Consider the following 20,255-nt stretch of genomic DNA (forward strand, 5'->3'; position numbering starts at 1 on the left):
GCTGCATTACTAGGCAGAATAACTGGGTTCAGCATTGTCAGTAGCCTAATTTAATCACAAACCTCATGCTACTTGTTATTTTTCTTTAAAAATAGTAAAAACAGAAAGATTCCTAAGTCCTATGATTATCTGGGCAACACAGTTTTTATTGGAAAAAGCTTACAACACCATCTATATTGATAAAAGATTTAAAAACATTTTCTTCAGGCTCAAAAACCAAAAGGCAAATAAAAAGGATGCAAACCACACTTTTTTTACAAGTAGTTTTATGAGCAGCACAACTGCTGAAGCCTGTTTTTCTATGGCTTTTTTGTCTTATGGGTTGATCCTCTTATGTTTAACAAGGTGTGAACTCAGATTAAGTTTTTCCCAAGGTTGTGCATTTCTAATAGCCTTTTCCCACATGGATCCTATAGAGTCTACAAAGGGATTAGAGCTTTTCCTACAGGTTTGCCATCACCGACTTCTACAGGATCTGTCTCTTCTCAAGTAGGAGAAGAAAAAAGGCATTTTCTTTATTTGACTCATGTTTCTGAAATAATACTGAGAAAGCATTCTTTTGAAAAGCAAAGCAATTAGCTAATATACAGCATAAAAAAGAAACCTACTTAAAGAATTCCTGGGGGGGAAGTAGTAGTTTAGATACTGTTGGTGAAACTCAAATGTCCAAAGCAGTTCATTTTTAGAATTCGTGTTTTCCACGTACTTGTTTTACCTTACATCATAATCAGCTCTATTTCATATTTGCAGTGTATTGGCTACAGGTCAAGTGGATATATGGTAAAACAATAGCCACATTTTTTAATGCAGCCATACAAAGCAAATGAGCATTTAAAATAAGGCATATGTATCAGCACCTGGTCAGAAAAGGTAATGCCAATACCACTGCTTGTTAAGCAGGTTACATTTGTTACAGAATTGTAAACTCATTTGGGTTGGAAAAGACCAGCAAGATCGTCATGTCCAACAATCAACCTGACATCCCAAGGTCGGTGAATTAAATCATGTCCCTAAGTGCCACTGTCTTGCTGTTGGGTTTATGTTATTAAAAAGGTTGTGGTTGCATTTCTCTTCTAAGCAGACAAAGAAGAATTGGCATGAGTATTCTTACACTAGGAAAGAAAAAATGGATGTCTTGATGGTGAGCCCCCTGCAGTGTTTGCCCTTCATCCTCTACCTCACTGTGTATTTTCAAGAAGTCTGAAGCAACCTAGATGTCTTCATGTCCTCTCTTTCTTTATCGAGGTTAGTTGAACTTTACCAATTGATTCAAAAATGAAAGGGGAGAGAAGGTTAGGCATGGAAAGGAGAAAAGCAGGTACAGTGTGATCACCAGGTTTCCTTGGAATGGCAGACAAAGTAGAATTTTTCGATGAAAGAATATAGGTAATGCCAGTTTCAGTGTAAACAGAATACTGTTTTCATTGGAAGGAATATTTTTCAGGTATACATCAAACCAGTAAAGATGACACAGAGTTCTAACAAAATGCTTTGCAGTTTCTCATGTTACTTGGCAATTGGTCACGCAGTATCTACTAATGACAAGTTTAAATGTTTATTTTAAACATGTTATAAATGAAATAAAGAAGCAGACCCTCACATAGTACTGCACAAAATGAAAGAATTTTTAAATATCAGAATGTCTATGGACCATTCAATTAAATTGAACAGTGAATTAGTGAAACCACTAAGTTACTATTTTTTCCCTATATATACACACAAAGCCCTACATTTCACTCCTAAATTTAAGAAACTAGTAAATTTGATGAAAACATAAATTTCTTACTGTGATTCTCTTCATATCTAGCTGTCGGAGCTGCATCATATGATGGAGAACAGTGTGTTTGTACCATGTCTCCTGAGCTATTGGATTGCCATCAAGGGTGATATCTGACAAAGATGAGGAATCAGCAAGGCACAGAATATCCTCAAAACTGTAACCAAAAAAGTTTAAAGTTTTAATGCCACAGAATATGAATAATTAAGAGATGGAAGATTTTATTTCTTAAGGATAGAATCAATATTAATGTTTACCTTTACTCAAAAAGAAAAAAGCACCAGTAAAATAAGATGCCTATGAAAAGTAACACATATATTAGCCATTAAAACCAGCATGAAGACAACACAAAGTGCAAGAAAAAAAGACAAGTACAAAAACCCCCAAGAATGATCCTGGGTGTCTGCAACGTCATTAAACGCTGAAAGAAAAGATGTGAAAGCATCATATCTTTAAAATATTGTTCAGAGTTCTACCGAACTCGACAGTCCACAGACACCAGCAAGTTGGCTTTTTAAGACACTAGACAGTTTCCTGGCAAAAACAACTGGCCTATGTAAAATGTATTTAGACACGTACAGCCGCTATCTTGTTCCTTTTACTAAAGATGAAAGGTGCAAAGAGAGCAGCTGACCCAAACAAACAGTGTTCCTAAGCAGAGAATTACTTAAATTTGAAAAGAAAGTTGGAAGTTTGTTATTGTTTTTTAAACCTTCCACTCAAAAACCTGCTGTGCTTTGAATTTCTCAGCACATCAGAACATTCATTCAACAGCTAAGGCGTGCCTGCTTCATCATGCTTTTAACTCCCTTAATTAGCAGCTTGATTTTAGTGCAAAACAGTCGTGCAAAAGATCTACCTTTTTATATATTTGCAAGCACACATAACAAAACTAGAGCTTCAGGAATTCAACTTCAAAAACTTGATATGCTATACTTATTGCCCTGGAAGCCCAATCCAAAAGCATATGAAGCTTTAAAGCCAAGTGAGTTACTCACTTTACTACTGAACATCTGCCTGCTTCCCAGCATGCAGACAGTGTGAAGTGGTGACCACTCTGTGGGAATGAGAGGCTGCTGGCAGTGCTCTCTCCAGCCTCTGTTCACAGTAAAGGAGTCTGTGACCTCCTCAAGTAACACAAAACAACTGTGGATGATGCCATGTCAGACCAACTTGGTCAACCATCTCCCTGAGTGGAATGTCTGCTCCTTTTCCCAAAAGTCCTCCTCCTCAAGTCCCATCCAACCAGCACTTCTGTTTCCTTCTTTCTTCCCAGATGAATTTATCTCTGCTAAAATAGCAGTTTCAGTGCCACCAAAAATAAAAAAAGTGAATTTGGGCTAACTTACCAAAAAATATTTCCTCACAATGTTTTCAGATTCACCAAGTTATCAGTTTGAGTGTGCACAAAAGTTATGAGCACTACATTCAATTCTTCCCTGTCAGAGCTGATACAAACCCACTTTTTCTACCTTATATAAGAACGTGGCTCAGACTAAGCAGCACAGTATTCTGGAGGTGTATGCTCAATCTCCCCCCAATGTATGCATTCATATTTATACATCTAGTAGGTGCAAACAGGACAAAGCAGCACTGGTCTTCTAATAGAGCCTGCTTATTGGGGAAGACAGCTGCTCCTTCCCTGTATGTTTCCATCAGTAATGCATCGATGATCAAGCACATTCTGCAAAGAGCTCTGGAGAAGGCAGACTTGCTACCCCACACACCTGCTATAGTCTAGCAGAACACCTAAAGATGGAATTGCACATTCAAAGAACATTCAAAATGGAAAAACCGGGTTTTCTATGTTCCTAATCACTACGCTACTGATGAAAACAGACGTTACCACAGCCAGCCTTTCATTCTTGTTGTATTGCTTTCATTCAAATATTTAACAATGTATTTATAATGTTTTCATTCAACACTCCTCATTTCACTGAGGAAAGTAATTTTTTCCCTGCTTTGGTTAGGTTAAGAACATCCCTTCCCTCAGGTTTCCAACTCAGTAATCAATCGAAGAAAAACAATTATAAGCTCTTTGAGCTGGGATCCTGTTTTCCCATGAGGCCATATAACATACTTCACTAAATTTAAGAACCAACCTGGCACTGACCTGAAGAACACTTTAATGGTGAAAATACATATTTTGTTCCTACAATTAAAGAATGGTTTCCACCTGGAGGTTCTCCACACACTGGATAGATCAATTAGAATATCTGCGTAACTGATTGTCTACACCAAGAATCAGTTGTATAAGCACAGCTGTTCCTAGAAAATACAATTTTAGAATTACCATATGGCACCTAATAAGCCCAGGTAAATAAGAGAAAAAATACTCAAGCATTTAGAAGGGTTGTAGTAAGGTTCAAAGGCAGCACAGCAATTCACTGCTATTATGGTTGCATTTACTTCCAATCAATTTAACAGTATTAAGTCAAGTACTATATACACAGATGGGTCATTAATATAATCTTATATTTAACCCTTTTTCCTGTGGGGAGATATATCTACTACATATTTAAAAATGAAGAATTGAAGAGGTTTTTTAGCTTCCAGAACTGCTGAATCCAATGGAATGTCTTTTCTACAAGGAAAAAAAACACCCACAAACAAAAGCTACAAGCAATATATATATTTATGTGTGTAGGTCTAGATAGAAGTATTTTGTTAAGACTGTTAAAGAGTTAACCAGATTCATTCAATTCACATAGCTGCCCACAAACATAGATAGATATTACAGTAGTCTGTCTGACAGTAAGATTTTATATCTAATGTAACTAAAAGCTAAACCTAAATAGATATTTGCACAAGTATTTGAATTATCTCCAGCTTTCATGAAAGCCAACACTAGATTTATCAACAGTTCAGCTGAAACCCCAATGAATAAGTGAGAAAGTATTATTAAGTAAGCTACCAATTACGTGCAGTTCAAGAAATGTAGTCAAAGAATGCACACAAACAGCAACATAGGAAAGCTGTGTGAGATGTACCAAGTACATCAAGCATACAGAAATTCCACTGACTGCAGTGATGCTCCCTCGTGGCACAGGAGCCAGCTACTGCAGTCCCTTCATTGTTCTTGCCAGGCTAAGACATTTTTCAGAAAACAGAAACAAAAGGCACGTTCCAAGGCCAGAAATTATATAAGCAAAGCAAAATGCTAACTCTTTATTATGTCAAGCTAAAAAAACAAAAACCAAAAACCGAAACAAGGGGGTCGGTTAAGGGAAGAACATACTAACTGTTCCTGCAAGATCATCTCTAATTCTGTTTAAATACTTAAACCCCAGGAGTATTTAGGGATATCCACTGCATTGGTACCTTAAAAGCCTAAAGAACACATACAAGTAGGTTGGAACTGTCTACAGAAAACATAATGCAGGTCAAATTAAAATATTCAAGTAGCTCTTATAATAAAAGCTCATATTAAGTATAACATTTTACAGAGAAAATGGGTACCACAAGAATAGCATGCTATTTTCAGTAATTAGAACATGAGGCATCTTTCCCTGTCTAAAATTAAATTATTTGCTTCTAAGCAGCAAAGAAGGCTGGTAATGATTTAAGGGTAAAAGTAAGCACATACCTGACTGGAGATAAAAATCAAAACAAGTGTGCCTGTACTGCTATCATTGCTTATTTTAATATTGGCACCAGTACAAAAACACATAAATATAAAATATGTTGTAGACTAACTTTTCTTTATACCAAAATGCACTTAGTTACTTGAAACAATAGACTCTGCTTTGAAAGTTCAGTGATTCTGTTTCTGCCCTCTGATTTGAAATAGAAAGCACCAGGAATATATCCTTCAAACCTGATTCACATATGAACAAGAAAAATAAAAGCATGATCTTACCTAATCCTCATGAGCAGAATCTGACTCAGCAGTTTGTATAACTCTATAAACACGGTGATGTTTCTTTACCAGATATGTAGTTTAACAGTAAAACAATATAATTACAGAACTGCTTCTAATTTTCAGCATCATCAGAAAGAAAATGGTCATATTTAAGTTCAAAATCTAAGTTTTGAAGGAGGATCCCCACTCAAATGCAGATGGTTAAAATAAGTTTAAATATGTTTAAAGTAGAAAATGCACAATGGCTTAATTATACTCATACATAGGAAAAATAAAAACCACAACCTGCATTCATTGAGTTTAAATTTTAATGAAATACAGCTCCAAGAGGATGCTTCAAATTACTTATAGGAAACCGAGTATTAATTCCCCTTACCTAGATATATTGTTGAAGCTGAGGAACAGACGCTGGAGACGGGGCAAAGTATCCACATCTTTCTAGAAGGAAAGATAGAGGCATAAATTCAGTAGCTGAAGGATAACATCTTTTGAACCTTTCTACTTTGCCTGGTGCAATACTTGCATTTCTATATACTATAAACTTGCTGCAACATTGATTTCTGTCGAACGTGCAGATCCATTTCTCCCTAATGCAGACTGCAAGGGAGTGTTTCAGTGCAGATATCTACTCTGCAGAACAAGCTGCATCACTTGCAAAGCAAATGATATTAAAGGAAAGAGGATGAGGCTGCTGCTGGTTCCTGAACAAGCTTTTGGGAAAGAAGCCAAGGTGCTGTCTCAGCATTTAAGCAGCAGGATAAATACGGTGTTTAAAAAAAAAAGACTATGCAGCAATAAGGTTGTTGAAGTGCAATGCTGCAGTGCAATCAGCACTACCTAGCAGCAGTAGCTGCTCTAAACAAGAATAATCTGAAGGACTCTGTCACCTTTACAATTTTATAAAAAGGAACATGTTTTCAGAATGAGTAATCATGAATTCAGTGCATAATAGAACTTTGTAGAAAACCTTAAAATAGCTCAAAATTTTGCGAAGAGGAAACACATCAAGCACGACTGAAGTTTATTTATGTAATAAAAATCCATAATGGCCAGACAGCACAGTTTGCAGTGATTCATTTACCACTCAGACTGTAGACCAAAAACCATCAGTTAACTGTGTGTCTCCTTATCCTACAAAGGAACATACTCCAGCTTGCGATCAGTGGACATCAAACCATTACCCACAGCACACTGAAGTGGCACAGAGCTCATCACCTTGATTCCAGCTACACATCAAGTCTTCAGCTCTCCCTCCCCCCACCTGATCTGATACATTGCTATATATCATTCCATCCAATTAAAAGGAAAGCAAAAAAACAAAGGAGAGGGGAAAAAAAAAAAGCCCACAAACCACCACCAAAACTAGAATTAAATCATTTATATTTTAAATTATACCCCAAATAAATTACATTCTTAAATAGAACATCATCTTCTGAAGCACTGCTTAGCTGAGCTACAGAAATTACAATCTGTTTCAAGAAACAAACCTGTATGGAAGAAGAGTCCTTGAATTTGTATGTTAGAACCAAAAAAGGTCAGAATATTTTTGTCCAGGAGAACCATCAAGATCTACCAAGACTTATCACCACAACTGATCGCATTTGCACAAAACTTCAGCAAAAAACAAACTGTTATTTCCTCCTTCAAGTTGTAAAATCAAGCATTGCAAGAAAATACCACAAGCAGAAGGGTATGGGATAATCTAAAATTTGACAAACTTGAAATGCTGATATACTTTCAGTAAGTAATAACAATAGTGTAATCCTGGAAGAAAGGAAGGAAAGAACGAAGGAAAGGTGAGAGGGGGAGGAAAAGAGAAAGATGCTTTGTTTCTTACTATAGCAGAGACTTGATTATGACGAAGGTTGAGCTCCGTGAGTGAATCCAGTCCGTTGAGATTTTCTACAATGGACAGAAGGTTTCTGGCGAGGTTTAACACTCTCAGTTCACTCAAATGGTTGATGTTTTCTATTTTAGAGATCTATGAGAGAGGTATAAACACATACACCGTGTTTTATCTAAATACACGTAGTTTATACTTTTTTTTTTTTTAATTCATACAGATTAGAAAAGCAACTTAATAGCATGCTTATGTATGTAACTAACCACAAATAGTTGAACATCAGCTACTGTCTGCTGGAAATTGAGTACTAGTATTCACATCAGTAACACCTTCCTAGTCAGGCAGCAAGATCAGTCAACACTCCCTTCTTACCATCTGAAGTTAGGTTATTTCAGCTGCATTGTTTTAAGGCAGCAATCTTTAAGACATGCAGTTGAGACACCACTGTTAGGATCATACAATGCCAAAACGGGGAGATCATGTGCACAGCTGATCCTTAATTTAAGGCACTCAAGACACACATCTGAATCTGGTAGCACTTTTACTGCAAGACTTACATGGCATTGTACCTCCATATTATCACAAATCTGTACTAATTCTGCTCCACGACTTAAAAAGCCAGCAGCAGCCACACAGCTATGCACAAGCTCTACAGGCAGGCTTTCCAGCAGGTCATGAGGACAAGAACATGCTGCGAGTCAGGAGCAAGTAGCTCCTGGACAACAACCCTCTGGAGAAGAACAAAGTTATCCTCGCACTGGAACTTGTAAGGCAGTTTTGCAAGCAAATAGTTGTTGGACTTGGGGAAATTACTCAAAAAAAGAATCAGAAAAAAGCAGCATCACTCATTTGGATACATGGCACACTTGCTCAAAAGCCCCCAGCAATTCCTTGCCAACTCACAGCTACCTGTGATCAGAAAATGGAAGGTTCAAACATGACTAAACTATGGAAAGAAGTCAGTTGCTCTACATCTATATGTTTAAAATAAGGCATTAGGAATTAAAACACGTGATATTGAAAGAATAATAATAATCAAGAGAATAACAAAAGCTACTGCCTCGTAAGTTTAATTGTTACTTCTGGAGATGGAATATCTTTTTAAAAGATATTAATTATTGCTCTTCTGACATAATCTGGCTTTTTTTTTTTATTTCCTGCTGTCCATATTTCTCAGTGATGTACTCCATGACCCCTATCCAGGTACTCATTTCTCAGAATGGTCTGAAAACTGTTCTCCAGAACTTACCCAGACATTTATGTAGGATTAGCATACAGTAAAGTATCACAGAGATGATAAACAGCTGCCATTGCACACAGGGACACTTGTATCACATTCTTACTCTAACCCATGTTCTACAGCAGAAAGAAAGCAGTCCTGTGGAAAAGACTGGCTTTCCACACCACATCGCTGTGCATCCAACACTTGGTAGCTTCAAGGACTTTACAACTATGACAAATTCCCTTTCCATACCAACGATGGCCTGTTCTACCTGCAGGACCACTGGAGCCCCCTGCAACACCCATACCCAGCCATGCTGCCCCTCCTCAAAACTGCCAACAGCAATTAGATGGAAGTGAGCAACATAGAGACTGGTGTCATACAGCTCCCCAGTGATACCAAGCTTTCTGCTCATATAGATCAGTACAAATGTGGCTGTGCCAATTTCCAGAAACTGCAACTCCTAGAATGGGTGAAGATGCAAGGCAGCTGGCACTGAACAGTCTGAGAGCACAATGTCATGGATAACAGTCACACAAACAAACCACATGTACATAGGCATCTAACTGTATGATATGACCTGAATATACTGCTGTAAAAAGTATTGTGGCAACTTTTCCCCATAAAAAGTACAGAAAAGTAGATAGCAATAACAGCAACTAAATGACATTGAGTCCCTTTTTGATTCAACTGCTAATTAAACAAATAGGCTCTGTTTATGCGTATGACATGGCAGAAAAAAAGGGAACAGGACACAAAATATTAAAGCTAAGGAACAGAGACACCATTGTCTGTAACAATATATTTAGACTGAAATATTTGTACAAGCACAGCCAAGAGCAGATGGTGAGCATGAAGAGCACAGACCCCTGCAGATGTCTGTGGAGCCAGGATTACAGCATGTTACAATGCAGAATATCAATTCTGGCATTTTATTGCTATCTCTAGGACTATGATTTCATCAACAGTTACAGAGATGCTGTCTGTTGCTTTGCTCAGCTCTGAGACTTGACTCTACTGGCCTTTCTCTATTCTCAGTCACACACGCATCCGTAAGTCCATCAGTTTTTGTTATGCCCTGTGCAGTAGCTAACAAGCAGTACCAACTCTTTTTAGAAGATCACAATATTTCTTTCAGCAAAAAAAGAACTGCTACATATATTTTAAAGACAATTTTCTATTAAATACATTTGAATTAGGACTACCTTTAGACATTATTAGGATATATAAGATGTACTATTAGACATTCTAGGCACTTTTTAGATACAGATTTCTTCTGAAAAATCTAAAGGGGGGGTGGGGAGAGAGGAGTTGCCTTCCACTCCTCACTTCCATGCCCCTCCCCCCTGCTTAACCTGCATCCTCAAGGTTTAGGCCAGCAAAGTACAAGGCCTGCTCCAAAAGTAACGCCTCCTATTTTGTTATGTTGGCCTGCCATGTCGAAGGCAGACATTGGCATATGGCAGTAGAAGCTGAACTTTCCCACCTGTATTCCATTATATGTTCTTGCCTTGCAATGGATGGCAGCAGAGGGGCAGTCTGACAAAATGACATCTGACATGGAAGTGTATGTCAAGCAGAGGTGGGACTGAATTCCTCCATGAGGAAAAAATGCACTCACTGATGTTAACTGCTGCTTCCTGAAGGCTCATGGAGACCAAGCAGCGGATGGGAGCACAGTGAGTGCTGCATTTCAGCAGCACTGACAGTAGGTCACCTCCACAGGCACAGATATTTACAAGCACAGCGTGCTGGCTCTCATTCATTACTGGCAAAAATGCACAGCTAATGGTGATGCCTATGTTGAAAAAGTGTGCTTTGTAACTAAGAATTTTCTTTACCAAATGGTGTTACTCTGCTCTTTGTATCAGCTGCAGTTTTCATAGAAATAAATAGGAGGCCCTATTTGCCAAGCAACATACATAATTCACAAAATTTAAAACGACAAAAAAAAGATTTTTTAAAAAGTATTTAGAGAAATAAATTTCATTCTAAATACAGTTAGCCAAGTTCTGCCTTCATTAGAACCTTGTGAAATTCAATCAAACTACTTCACTGAGGAGAGAATAAAGTTCATGTCAACTCTAACCTAAAATAAAACTGGAAGAAAGGTTTCAAAAGGCATTAATACAGAACATACAACATTTATGCTGTTTATCTTGACAGAAAAGAAGGTCATCAAGCACCATTCTTTCCAAAGACCATGCAGATTGAGTTTGAAAGCACAGTATTTAGAAAGCAAATGTTTGTTTAAAAATCAAATAGAAATTGCAGTGTGTTAAGTATAAACTGCACACAGTGGCACACAGAGTCGTGAATCACAAAGCTCATGGTGCTCACATCAGTGTGATAGCTGTCGTACAGCTGCAGATTCTACATAGAAATTAAAGCAGATGGCATGAAGTTGCTGTGTCTGCTTACAAGTTTTTACTGTGCAGTCTTAAGAGCCTTGCGAAATCACGAAGGAAAACAAGCAAAGAAAATGACATGGCAGAGGAAATGGCATTTTGTCCCCTTTGGGAAGAGGCATTACATGAGGTATTACACTGCTTTTTATTTTTTAAGAACCTTATTTTGGACCTTTATTATAGGAAAGCATTTTCTGCATTTAAAGTCTTGAAAGGTTCAGCATTAAACACTGTAGAATACTACATTTCAGGGCCTTAAAGCACATCCAGTTCCCATTGAATTTTTTGCTTGGCAGCAACGAAGTCTCTAAGATCAGACCGAACCATATTAGCCAAAATATTCTGCACCCAAATAAATCAAAGTATTTTCCAAGAAATTTTCCTCTGTTTCTCCTCACCTCCAGTCTCTTGAAAACATTACAGTCTTAGAAGTTTCACAATCTGCATTCCATCTATGGGACTGACTTATACCCAAAAAATGAAGGAAAGAGAGACTAAGAATAAATCAGGAATGCAGCTTTGCTCTTAACTGTTACTACTCCATCAACAAGAAGAAACTGTGTCTACCTAGACTTCAGTACTATTAAAAAAAATATTGATCATCTATGTTATGCCTCAAAAAATTAACCAAAAATACTCTTAAAGAAAGAAACCAGCAAAACAAAACACTGAAATGTTGTGAACAAACTTTACTTCCAGACAGTTTCAGAACAGACGAACAGAAGCAATCAGAGCACACTGCCAAGGAAACACCCCAAAAATCAACAGACTCTTGCTGTCTAGTGCCATCAAATGTATGGGATTTATATACATCAAAACCACAGAAACACTTTTATCCTAATCCCAAACACTGAGTGCCTTTCAGTGAGTGCAGTAATAGGATGTTGATACAGTGCTCTGCAGCTTAATCCCACAGCACTTTCCACTCATTCAACAGGGAGGCTTTTTGTGGCTTTACCAGGGACATTTTAGCCATGTATTTGTAACTCCTCTTCACTTTTTTTGCAGTTGTTATTATTATTATTATATATTTTTAATATCAGCTGAGCTCCAAAGGATCTCTGGAGATCCTCTGGTCCAGCCCCTGCCTACAGCCTGCTCAGCCCCATGTGCTGCCAGCTTCTCCTCTTCAACACACCTGTGGCTCTTTGCTAGAGCCATTCTATCTTCCTCCTCTCCCTCCAAGCTATGAGAAAAGATGCCAGCAGTGATTCACTGTAGAAGTGTCATCAGATCTACCTGGAACGAAAACCATTCTGACAAAGGAGAACTGCTATCCATAACTGGTTTTGATTGTAAAACTGACCATACTTACAATAGATTTACTTTTAACCCTCCTGTGAGAACTGGGCAGAGCGTAACACCACAAGCCATCCAAGGAAACAGACATATAAATGCCTAGTTAATATAATGCAAATCATACTTTCTATTATTTTCATATAGACAGTAAGCAAGACAGGCTTTTTGCACTGTTGGTTCTCATTACTCTCAACTAAATCCAAGAAAAAAAATCTTGTATGTTGGAGGGAGAACACCATGTCAACAGAACACTGATCTGAGTCCATTGTTTCAAGCTATGCGTTAACACTTCACTTTTGATTCTACTGATCTGCTGTAGAAGTTGCTATGTTCTGGAATACATCTTTCCATGTTCTCAAATCCAATTCTGTAGATTAAGTGGGTTCTTCAGAAATCTGATATGGAGAAGTGTAAGAAGCGCCCAAAATCTTAATGAAATAACAAGAGAGACCACCTACTCATTAATAAACAAGCAAACAACAACCAGATTTAAAACCAAGACACTACTATTGTACAGTGTTACGAAAAATCAGCTTTACGTATTCAGTATACCTTCAAAAATAACTAATAAATCTGTATGGCAGAGTGGTGTCTGAAATTATGAGTTCCTCAACTAGAGGAGAAAAGAGTATTGATATCAAAACTTGCCTAACTACAAGCTAGAAAGGAACAGAAAATAATTCATTAATGGAAGCCTTCATTTGGTCTGTTGCTGAAGCCTTCATTTGGTCTGTTGATGAAGACTGCACTAACACTACACTGTGCCTCCAGCACACTGCTTGCACACTATTGGGTTAGTGGTGCAACTCACAGAAGCCACAAAGTTACTGCATCACACATAACAGTGACTCGTTAAAGTGCTCTTTTTTTTTTTTTTCCTACAGCATTTTAATTCCTCACTGTGAAGCAATGATATAATAAAGAACACACACAGAAACCGTAAGTCACAACTGTCAGAAGAATCCAGAAAAAAAAAATCACGCATAGGTCTTATAGTCACAATAACCACGTGTTGTTAAACAGCTCAATTATAGAACATTTTGTATCACATGTGTTTCAGATTTATTTTACAGAAGAATACTCTATCTGGCTTGCCCTTACATGCACCCTGTGCTGTTTCTGACAGAATCATTAGAAACCTTTCTCTCATACACTGCAGAGCTGAAGCTTCGAGCATCACAAACAGAAGCAGCTGCACAGTCTCACACTGAATAATCTGAAAGGACACCAAGTCCATTCAGAAGCCTAAACAAGAAGTTTGGACTCCTTCTGCTTTTCTCTCACACAGACTCAAGTCCTCTACAGGTACATACGTGATCTTGATTCGTGAGATCAACAGAAGAAACAATGCAACGACCAATAAGAACTTAAATGCTTTTACGACTTTATGACTGTTTTACTTCTAACCACTCACACGAGATGACTGCTCCATGGGCACAAGTAAGTGCTGCCAGGCTTAGATTACTCAGCATTAGAGCCTGCAACTTTCCAAACGCACAATGCTCCAAGTTTCAGAAAGCTGACACTGCGAATCAAGCTGATATCATTACCTGATTTCCAGGAAGTTGCAAGACTTGCCACCAATTCTCTTTCAAAAAGCAACGGTTTGAAGCACACCAGAAATGCATGATCTATGTAAGATAACTTATTAATCAAGTTATTGTACTGTACCTGATTTCCATGAAGATCCAAAACATCAAGATTTTTTAGGTTCTCCAGATTTGAGATCTTCTTTATTCTGAAATGTTTCAATAATGACAGAAATTGTTTTTATTAGATTAAAAGTACCTTACATTTTCAAGCTAATACAAAACTTAGCTGTTTGCTCCTGCCTACTGATAGGAACAGAAAAGCAGAGTTCTCAACTCTCTAAAATGAATAAATAAGCCTTAGATTGCCACTTTCCTCTCTGGTCATCCTAGTGGCAATCTGCACTATCACTCTCTTCCTGGAAGATTCTTTCCAGGGAAAGAATCCTTGCACTACTAGAAAACAAAGTCAACACACAACCTACGCAAAAGATAAGAAATACTATTACTGGCGAAAGGCTCTTCCCAAACCTGTTTAAAGCAAAACTGTAGTGACAGTTTTAAGATTTTGTTACAAGAATTGAGAATAAAACACATTTAACAGCTCTGCTGGCACTTCCTAGACAATACAGTCTCTACATTTGGCCTAATTTCTTCTCCACCTGTACAGCTTCACCACCTCACCATGACGACGCCCTTCTGTCCTGTCCCATTTTCTCAGACGCCAAGCCCAGGTTACTGAAGCATCAGCAGCACCATCTGCTGGTTGGTTACGTTAAACATCACACACATTTTGCATTTGCTTCAAAAATTAAAAACCATGCACAGAAGCAGTAGAAAAGTCTCTTGTAGCAACTGCCTTATGTGACTTACAGCAAGTATATCTCCTCCTGTCTGTCCCCAAACTATACCTCAATGTAAGCAAACTATACAGAACTACTGTAGCTAATTTTGGAAAATAACTCCTTATAGCAACTTAGTTATTGCTCCAACAACCCAAAAATTTGCAATAAACAAAATGAGTATCTACAGGTTAGATTTCAGCTATGAAAGCCAAAAACTACAGTAAAATACTGTACTACTAGAAGTTACCAAAATTCTCCAACTAGCATTTTACTGGTAAGGAAAAAGATCACTCTCCACTGGTTTATGTTTTGAAGTGAATGATGCATACACAGCTGAAAGATGAAGGCCAAGAAGTGCTGGTGACAGATTGGCTGCAACTCTCCTACAGCCAATGATCAGGGAGACACCCAGCACAGCAGCTGCAAAATGAACTGGCAAGGCAATGAATTGCAGGTGCTAGCAAGTCTAATTCCTACCTTCTTCCTTGCACAGTGAAGTTACAACGTACACAGAGCTAGATGGCTCTTGGAAATGCCCATCTCAATCTATATTTTTTCTTGAACTTTTTTTTTTTTTTAAACTAGGAAGCTTGCTGTTATTAGACACCATTTAACAGGAGCGCACCCATTAGTCTCACAACCAACATCACAAGCTGAAAACCCTGTAATAGATGCAATGATAGATTACAGACACTATGCTGTAACAAAGTAGGCTGCTTAAGGCCAGTCATTTTTATTATACCTGTTCTTCCCCAAAAGAAGAACTCTCAGGGATCTCAGAGTTGAAAGCCCGCTTATTTCCTCGATCTGGTTATCATACAAATCTAAGAAAACAAGATGCTGCAGGTTGGAAATATTCTGGATCCGGGTTATAAAGTTGTGCTGGAAATTCAAAAGGCGAAGGTGATCTTCTCCATCGATAACTGGGCACACTGTCAGCTTCTGCCTGGAACAACAACAGAAAGCATCTTATGAAAGTAACTAATTTGTAATCGACCTTTTACTGACCCACGCCAACTGAACTGAGAAAAGGGTATTATCTTGATTAAGAGGCTTGCTCTAAACAACTATGGAATAGGAAAGTAACTCCTTAATGTAGAAAAATATAAACATATAGCAGAAGTGCTTTCAACATTTTCTTAAAGCCTCTCCTTCAAATTAGAATTTCTTTCTCACATGGAAGTTACTTGAAGAATTCACACTATGACCACACTACAAATTCAGCAGATACAGCACGCCAATATGCCATTCAGACCCCATGTAAGGAGCCTGTTGAGGTCAAATTTCAAAGCACACCAAGTTTATGTGCTTCTTTACGTTACAGAACTTCACATTTGAAATATAAATGCATGAAATGTTAAGAGTTACTTTGAAAGCTAAAAGATACCGGAAATGATGCTGATAACAGCCATTCTCACAGCAGGATTATCTCCAAAAGACATCCTACTGACCTCACAGAACTTTTTCTGACTACATAAACATCACCAATAAACAAAACTAACTAAATAAAAATGTGCACACGCATTCACACAATTATTTACAATTGAATGTGGTTTTCACATTTAGCTTTTTTTTGTTGTCCTGGTTAAGGAAACAAAGACACCCTACAGTTAATGCATCAGAGTACAATTAATGGAGACACAGGCCTCAACTTGCTATTGATTTCTTGCATGACTTTGAATCCAGCTTTTAGTTTAAATTAAAAAACCCTACCTGCCTTAGATTATTATACCTGCCTATTTATCCATACCTGCTGTATGGATATATGTGCCATCACTGAATTTTTACCACAAGGAAACTCATACAGAACATCTCAGTGGAACACAGGTCCTCTCTAAAAGAAGAAACAAAGAACAAGAAAAGCAGCCCACCCCCCCCACACCTACCAGCACTGCTCAACACTCATCCCCTGAGACCAGCAGACACAAGAGCAGCAAGCTGCTGAGCCCAGACTCCACTCCCTGCTCACCTTTCCAGGGTGAGTCTATCCGAGTTCAGTATTTTTTCCTCAGCAGTACGTTGCAAGACAGGAAATGTTATTGATGAACTGCTCCCAAAATTTGCGCTATCTATCAGAAAATCATCGAAAGAATGCATGAACAACCACAAATTAATTTCATTAACTACCACCAATAGTTACTTCTTACTAAAAGAATTACATGGTACATGAAATGCATTTTGCCTGCACTCAGGACTCTGGCCCACCAGTTTTCTGCCATTGTTAGTTTACAGATACATCCCTCTTGCAAACCTACATCCACTGAGCTCACATGTGACAGAGTTTGTTTTTTTTTTTTTTATAAATAATTTGTGGTAAGCAGACAGTTTGTAGATGCTTTTGTTTTGATCAGAATTACCCAATGCTGTCCTAAGACTGCATACTGGTTTCACAATTCCAATATCTGAACTTAACAAGGATACTATCTGTATTAAGAACAACCATAATGACACAGATCAAATAGATGTTGATCCAATTAAAATCTAAAGCACTGAAACACAGGAGCAGTCCCACTGAGCCAGCAGCAAACGTGGATTCTTTCACACGTGAGTGCATCTGTCACCCAGTTGTAACTGCTTCATGCTTCACACCGTTACCAAGGAAAAAACAGAGAACCTTTTTAAACATGCTTACAAAATAACCAACTCCATTTTGTTAATACAAGGAGAAAGAGGGAAAATGACCAAAAATACCCAAAAAACAAATAAGCAACCTATATGGCAAGCTTTAGCTTATTTAGAGAACAATCCACTGAAAGATACTGGTCAGAAACAGATCACTGTGCATGTATGCTATCACAAGAACACAGAATCATCCATGTTTGCACTTTTTTTAAAGACGTTAATGAGAAAAAAACACAAATTCTTCACTAAGTAAGAATTAATTTCTTTACTTCTACAGAGAGCAACTTCCTTCTTATGTAGAACACATGATTAGTAAAAATAGCTAAATAAGTACAAAGGTTTGTTCATGCTTAATTTGATTTAGAAGCTTTTCAGTGCTACCTTCCAATTTTCCTTAGTGGCTGCTCTAACAAACCACTGTATAACAACCAATATTCTCTATATATCTTTCAAAGTGAAATGAATTGCTAAAGAATAAAAAAAAAAATTGAAACTTAAAAACAATCAGCATTGTTGCTAAAGTTAAAGACGTGCCTCAGGTTTTAAAGCCAGTAAACACAAGGAATTAAAGATGACATTACTTTTTACTTTGTATGTCGTAACAGATCCCTACATTGTCCTTTTGTTACAGAAAGGTATATAAAAAGCCTATGTTTAAATGTCTTCATTAAAACTTGGAAGATATCACTAGTTTCCTGACAACGACCTCTTAATACACCATGGGAACAGGAGACAACACATGCTATGCAATTATACAGTCCATCAGCCAGTAGAGTCATCTTACAGCCTGTGACTGTTCAAATTAAATGCCTCGTACAAATAATAAGTAAATAAATACAAGGCTGGTGAGAACTTTACACTCTTACCTGAAGCATGTGAACTAATACTGTGACTGCTTTGTCGGGATCTGGGTTTTGCATGTATAGAAGACTCCCCAAATCCAGATAAAGAACCCGTGCTTTGCTTGAACTCCAAACCAGAAAGCTCAGTCAGGGTGGATGGCACTGGAAGATACAGCTGCTTATTGCGCACCAAAGGGCTCAACACTCTTGGGTCTCCTGTGGGGCAAACAAGACAAAACTTCACAATAGAATAAACTGCGTAACAGCCCTAAAAATCAACCCACTCTGAACAGCTGTTGGTCTTTATTATCTACTGGGATGAATAAAGAACTCCCATACACAGATATTTCATTGCCAACAGAGCCAAACTGCCTCCAATCCCAGCCCACCACTGTTTTTATGACAGGCAAGCAGCAGCAGTGCAGGTATGTGTCAGAGCTTTTCCAAGTTTCACCAGTTAACAGCGATGCCACCAAATATCTCACTTTTCAAAGCCAGAAGCACTCAAGAGGAAAACCATCTCTTCACAACTTGGAATCGGATTTTGTCTATACACATACACTAGACATCCGACAAGAGGTGATGGTTGAGAACTGCATGGCTTCAGGGGGCAGAGGAGTTGAGTGAGGCACTCACAAATATTGTGGCTCTGTAAGTGAGAGAAGGAACGCTCCTCCATGGGCAGAAAGAGCAAAACAAAAAACAACAAGCAAAGCCACCTGCACTAGGGAGAAGAGATAGGAGTTCCAGGATATAATGCGCTCAGTTAGGAAAACCAGTTATATACGAAAGCCAGTAACATTTTTCTACTCATAATTAAGCCTTTCTTTACTGTTTAGCTCATAAGAAGAAATTTAAAAGCCTCTCCCTCCCACCAAAAAAAAAAAAAGAAGAAAACAAACCAAAAGCCTCCAGAGCATCACCTTGCCTTCCTGAATAGCTTTTTTCCAGGTCGTGCTGCAAAAGTCTGCTGTGGAGAGACGAGGGTTCTTTACTTATCTTGAAGTCAAACTACAACAAAATGCATGAGAGAAACACTGAGGTCTTCAAAGGCAAACAGTGTCCTCAAACAGACAAACACAGCCTCATAAACAAATACAGTTCTCACGAAACAAAGGGGGAAAAAAACCCACACACACACTGCCCTAAAAGACCACTGCAACCATGGAAGGAGGAGGAGGGGTACAGAAGGAAGCATAACAGGTCACACACTGAATTTACGGCAGGTACAGGATAGCCCAGCAGCTTCACTCCACACATCCTCACTAAATACACCACGAGAAGGCTATCAGCTACACGAGGCAGTGAGTCAAAAGCCAACACGCCACTGCCGAAAAGGCGATCCCCATCCGAAATCACAGACACGTGGCACAGAAACGTGACACACAACTGCACGAATCCACCTATCTACTGAAGAAAGAAAACAGCAATTACTGGCTTGGTTTTACTGGGTATCGCGGATGTCTGGATCAGCAGCTGGAGCCCGCAGCTACCGGCCTGAGCACGGGAAGAGAAAAAAGACAGCATTACGCTTTCCAAAAGGTGCATCGATACAGCGGGCTCATTGAACTTTCGAGGACGGCACCTCCAGCACGGCAGCAGGAGCCCCACCCGGCACCGCGCTGAGGAACGCCTTTGTGCCACAGCGGGAAACAAACCCGACTCACGCTCACGGGTCCGCGACAGGCGGAGCTCTTCGCTCACGCACTGAGGAGAAACCGCCGCCACCGCGCGCCACCCGCCCCGCGCTGCCCTCACGGTGGCACCTACCGGGCCGGGCGCGGCCCGCGAGCCCCTGCCGGGCCGGCACTTGCTGGGCACCATCGCCACCCGCCTCCCTGGGGCCGGCCGCCGCCCCTGTCGGAAATCGCTCCGCCGTTACCGCGGCAACGGCCGCTTCCGGGGAGGCGGGCTGAGGGAGCCAGCGCCCGGCTCTCCGCCCCGCCCGCCCTCAGCTCTGGGCGTTACCGGCTGCCCCGCAGCGCCCTCGGAGCATCACTTAACCA

At 39.1% G+C, this 20,255-nt stretch overlaps 1 protein-coding gene across 5 annotated transcripts in view; it reads right to left on the minus strand.

The window, feature by feature from the left end:
• The window catches only part of LRRC49 (leucine rich repeat containing 49), a 36,098-nt gene extending 15,930 nt beyond the window's left edge, over positions 1-20,168 (minus strand). The window contains exons 1-10 of one of the 5 annotated variants that reach the window (XM_048955759.1): positions 20,020-20,162; positions 19,684-19,746; positions 19,173-19,260; positions 18,274-18,465; positions 16,755-16,854; positions 15,528-15,731; positions 14,083-14,149; positions 7,477-7,620; positions 6,016-6,077; positions 1,787-1,934 (exon numbers count right to left, since the gene is read on the minus strand). In XM_048955759.1, the coding sequence (XP_048811716.1) occupies positions 1,787-1,934; positions 6,016-6,077; positions 7,477-7,620; positions 14,083-14,149; positions 15,528-15,731; positions 16,755-16,854; positions 18,274-18,465; positions 19,173-19,260; positions 19,684-19,746; positions 20,020-20,073 (1,122 nt within the window). In that variant the 5' untranslated portion in view covers positions 20,074-20,162. Of the gene's footprint in view, positions 1-1,786; positions 1,935-6,015; positions 6,078-6,162; positions 6,182-7,476; positions 7,621-14,082; positions 14,150-15,527; positions 15,732-16,517; positions 16,540-16,754; positions 16,855-18,273; positions 18,466-19,172; positions 19,261-19,683; positions 19,747-20,019 lie in introns of those variants that run through there. The other 4 variants (XM_048955761.1, XM_048955760.1, XM_048955762.1 and 1 more) reach the window with 4 other exon arrangements.
• Between the last annotated feature and the right edge of the window lie 87 nt (positions 20,169-20,255).

Source organism: Lagopus muta, chromosome 10 (genome assembly GCF_023343835.1).
Source record: "Lagopus muta isolate bLagMut1 chromosome 10, bLagMut1 primary, whole genome shotgun sequence".
NCBI classification, from domain to species: Eukaryota; Metazoa; Chordata; class Aves; order Galliformes; family Phasianidae; genus Lagopus; species Lagopus muta.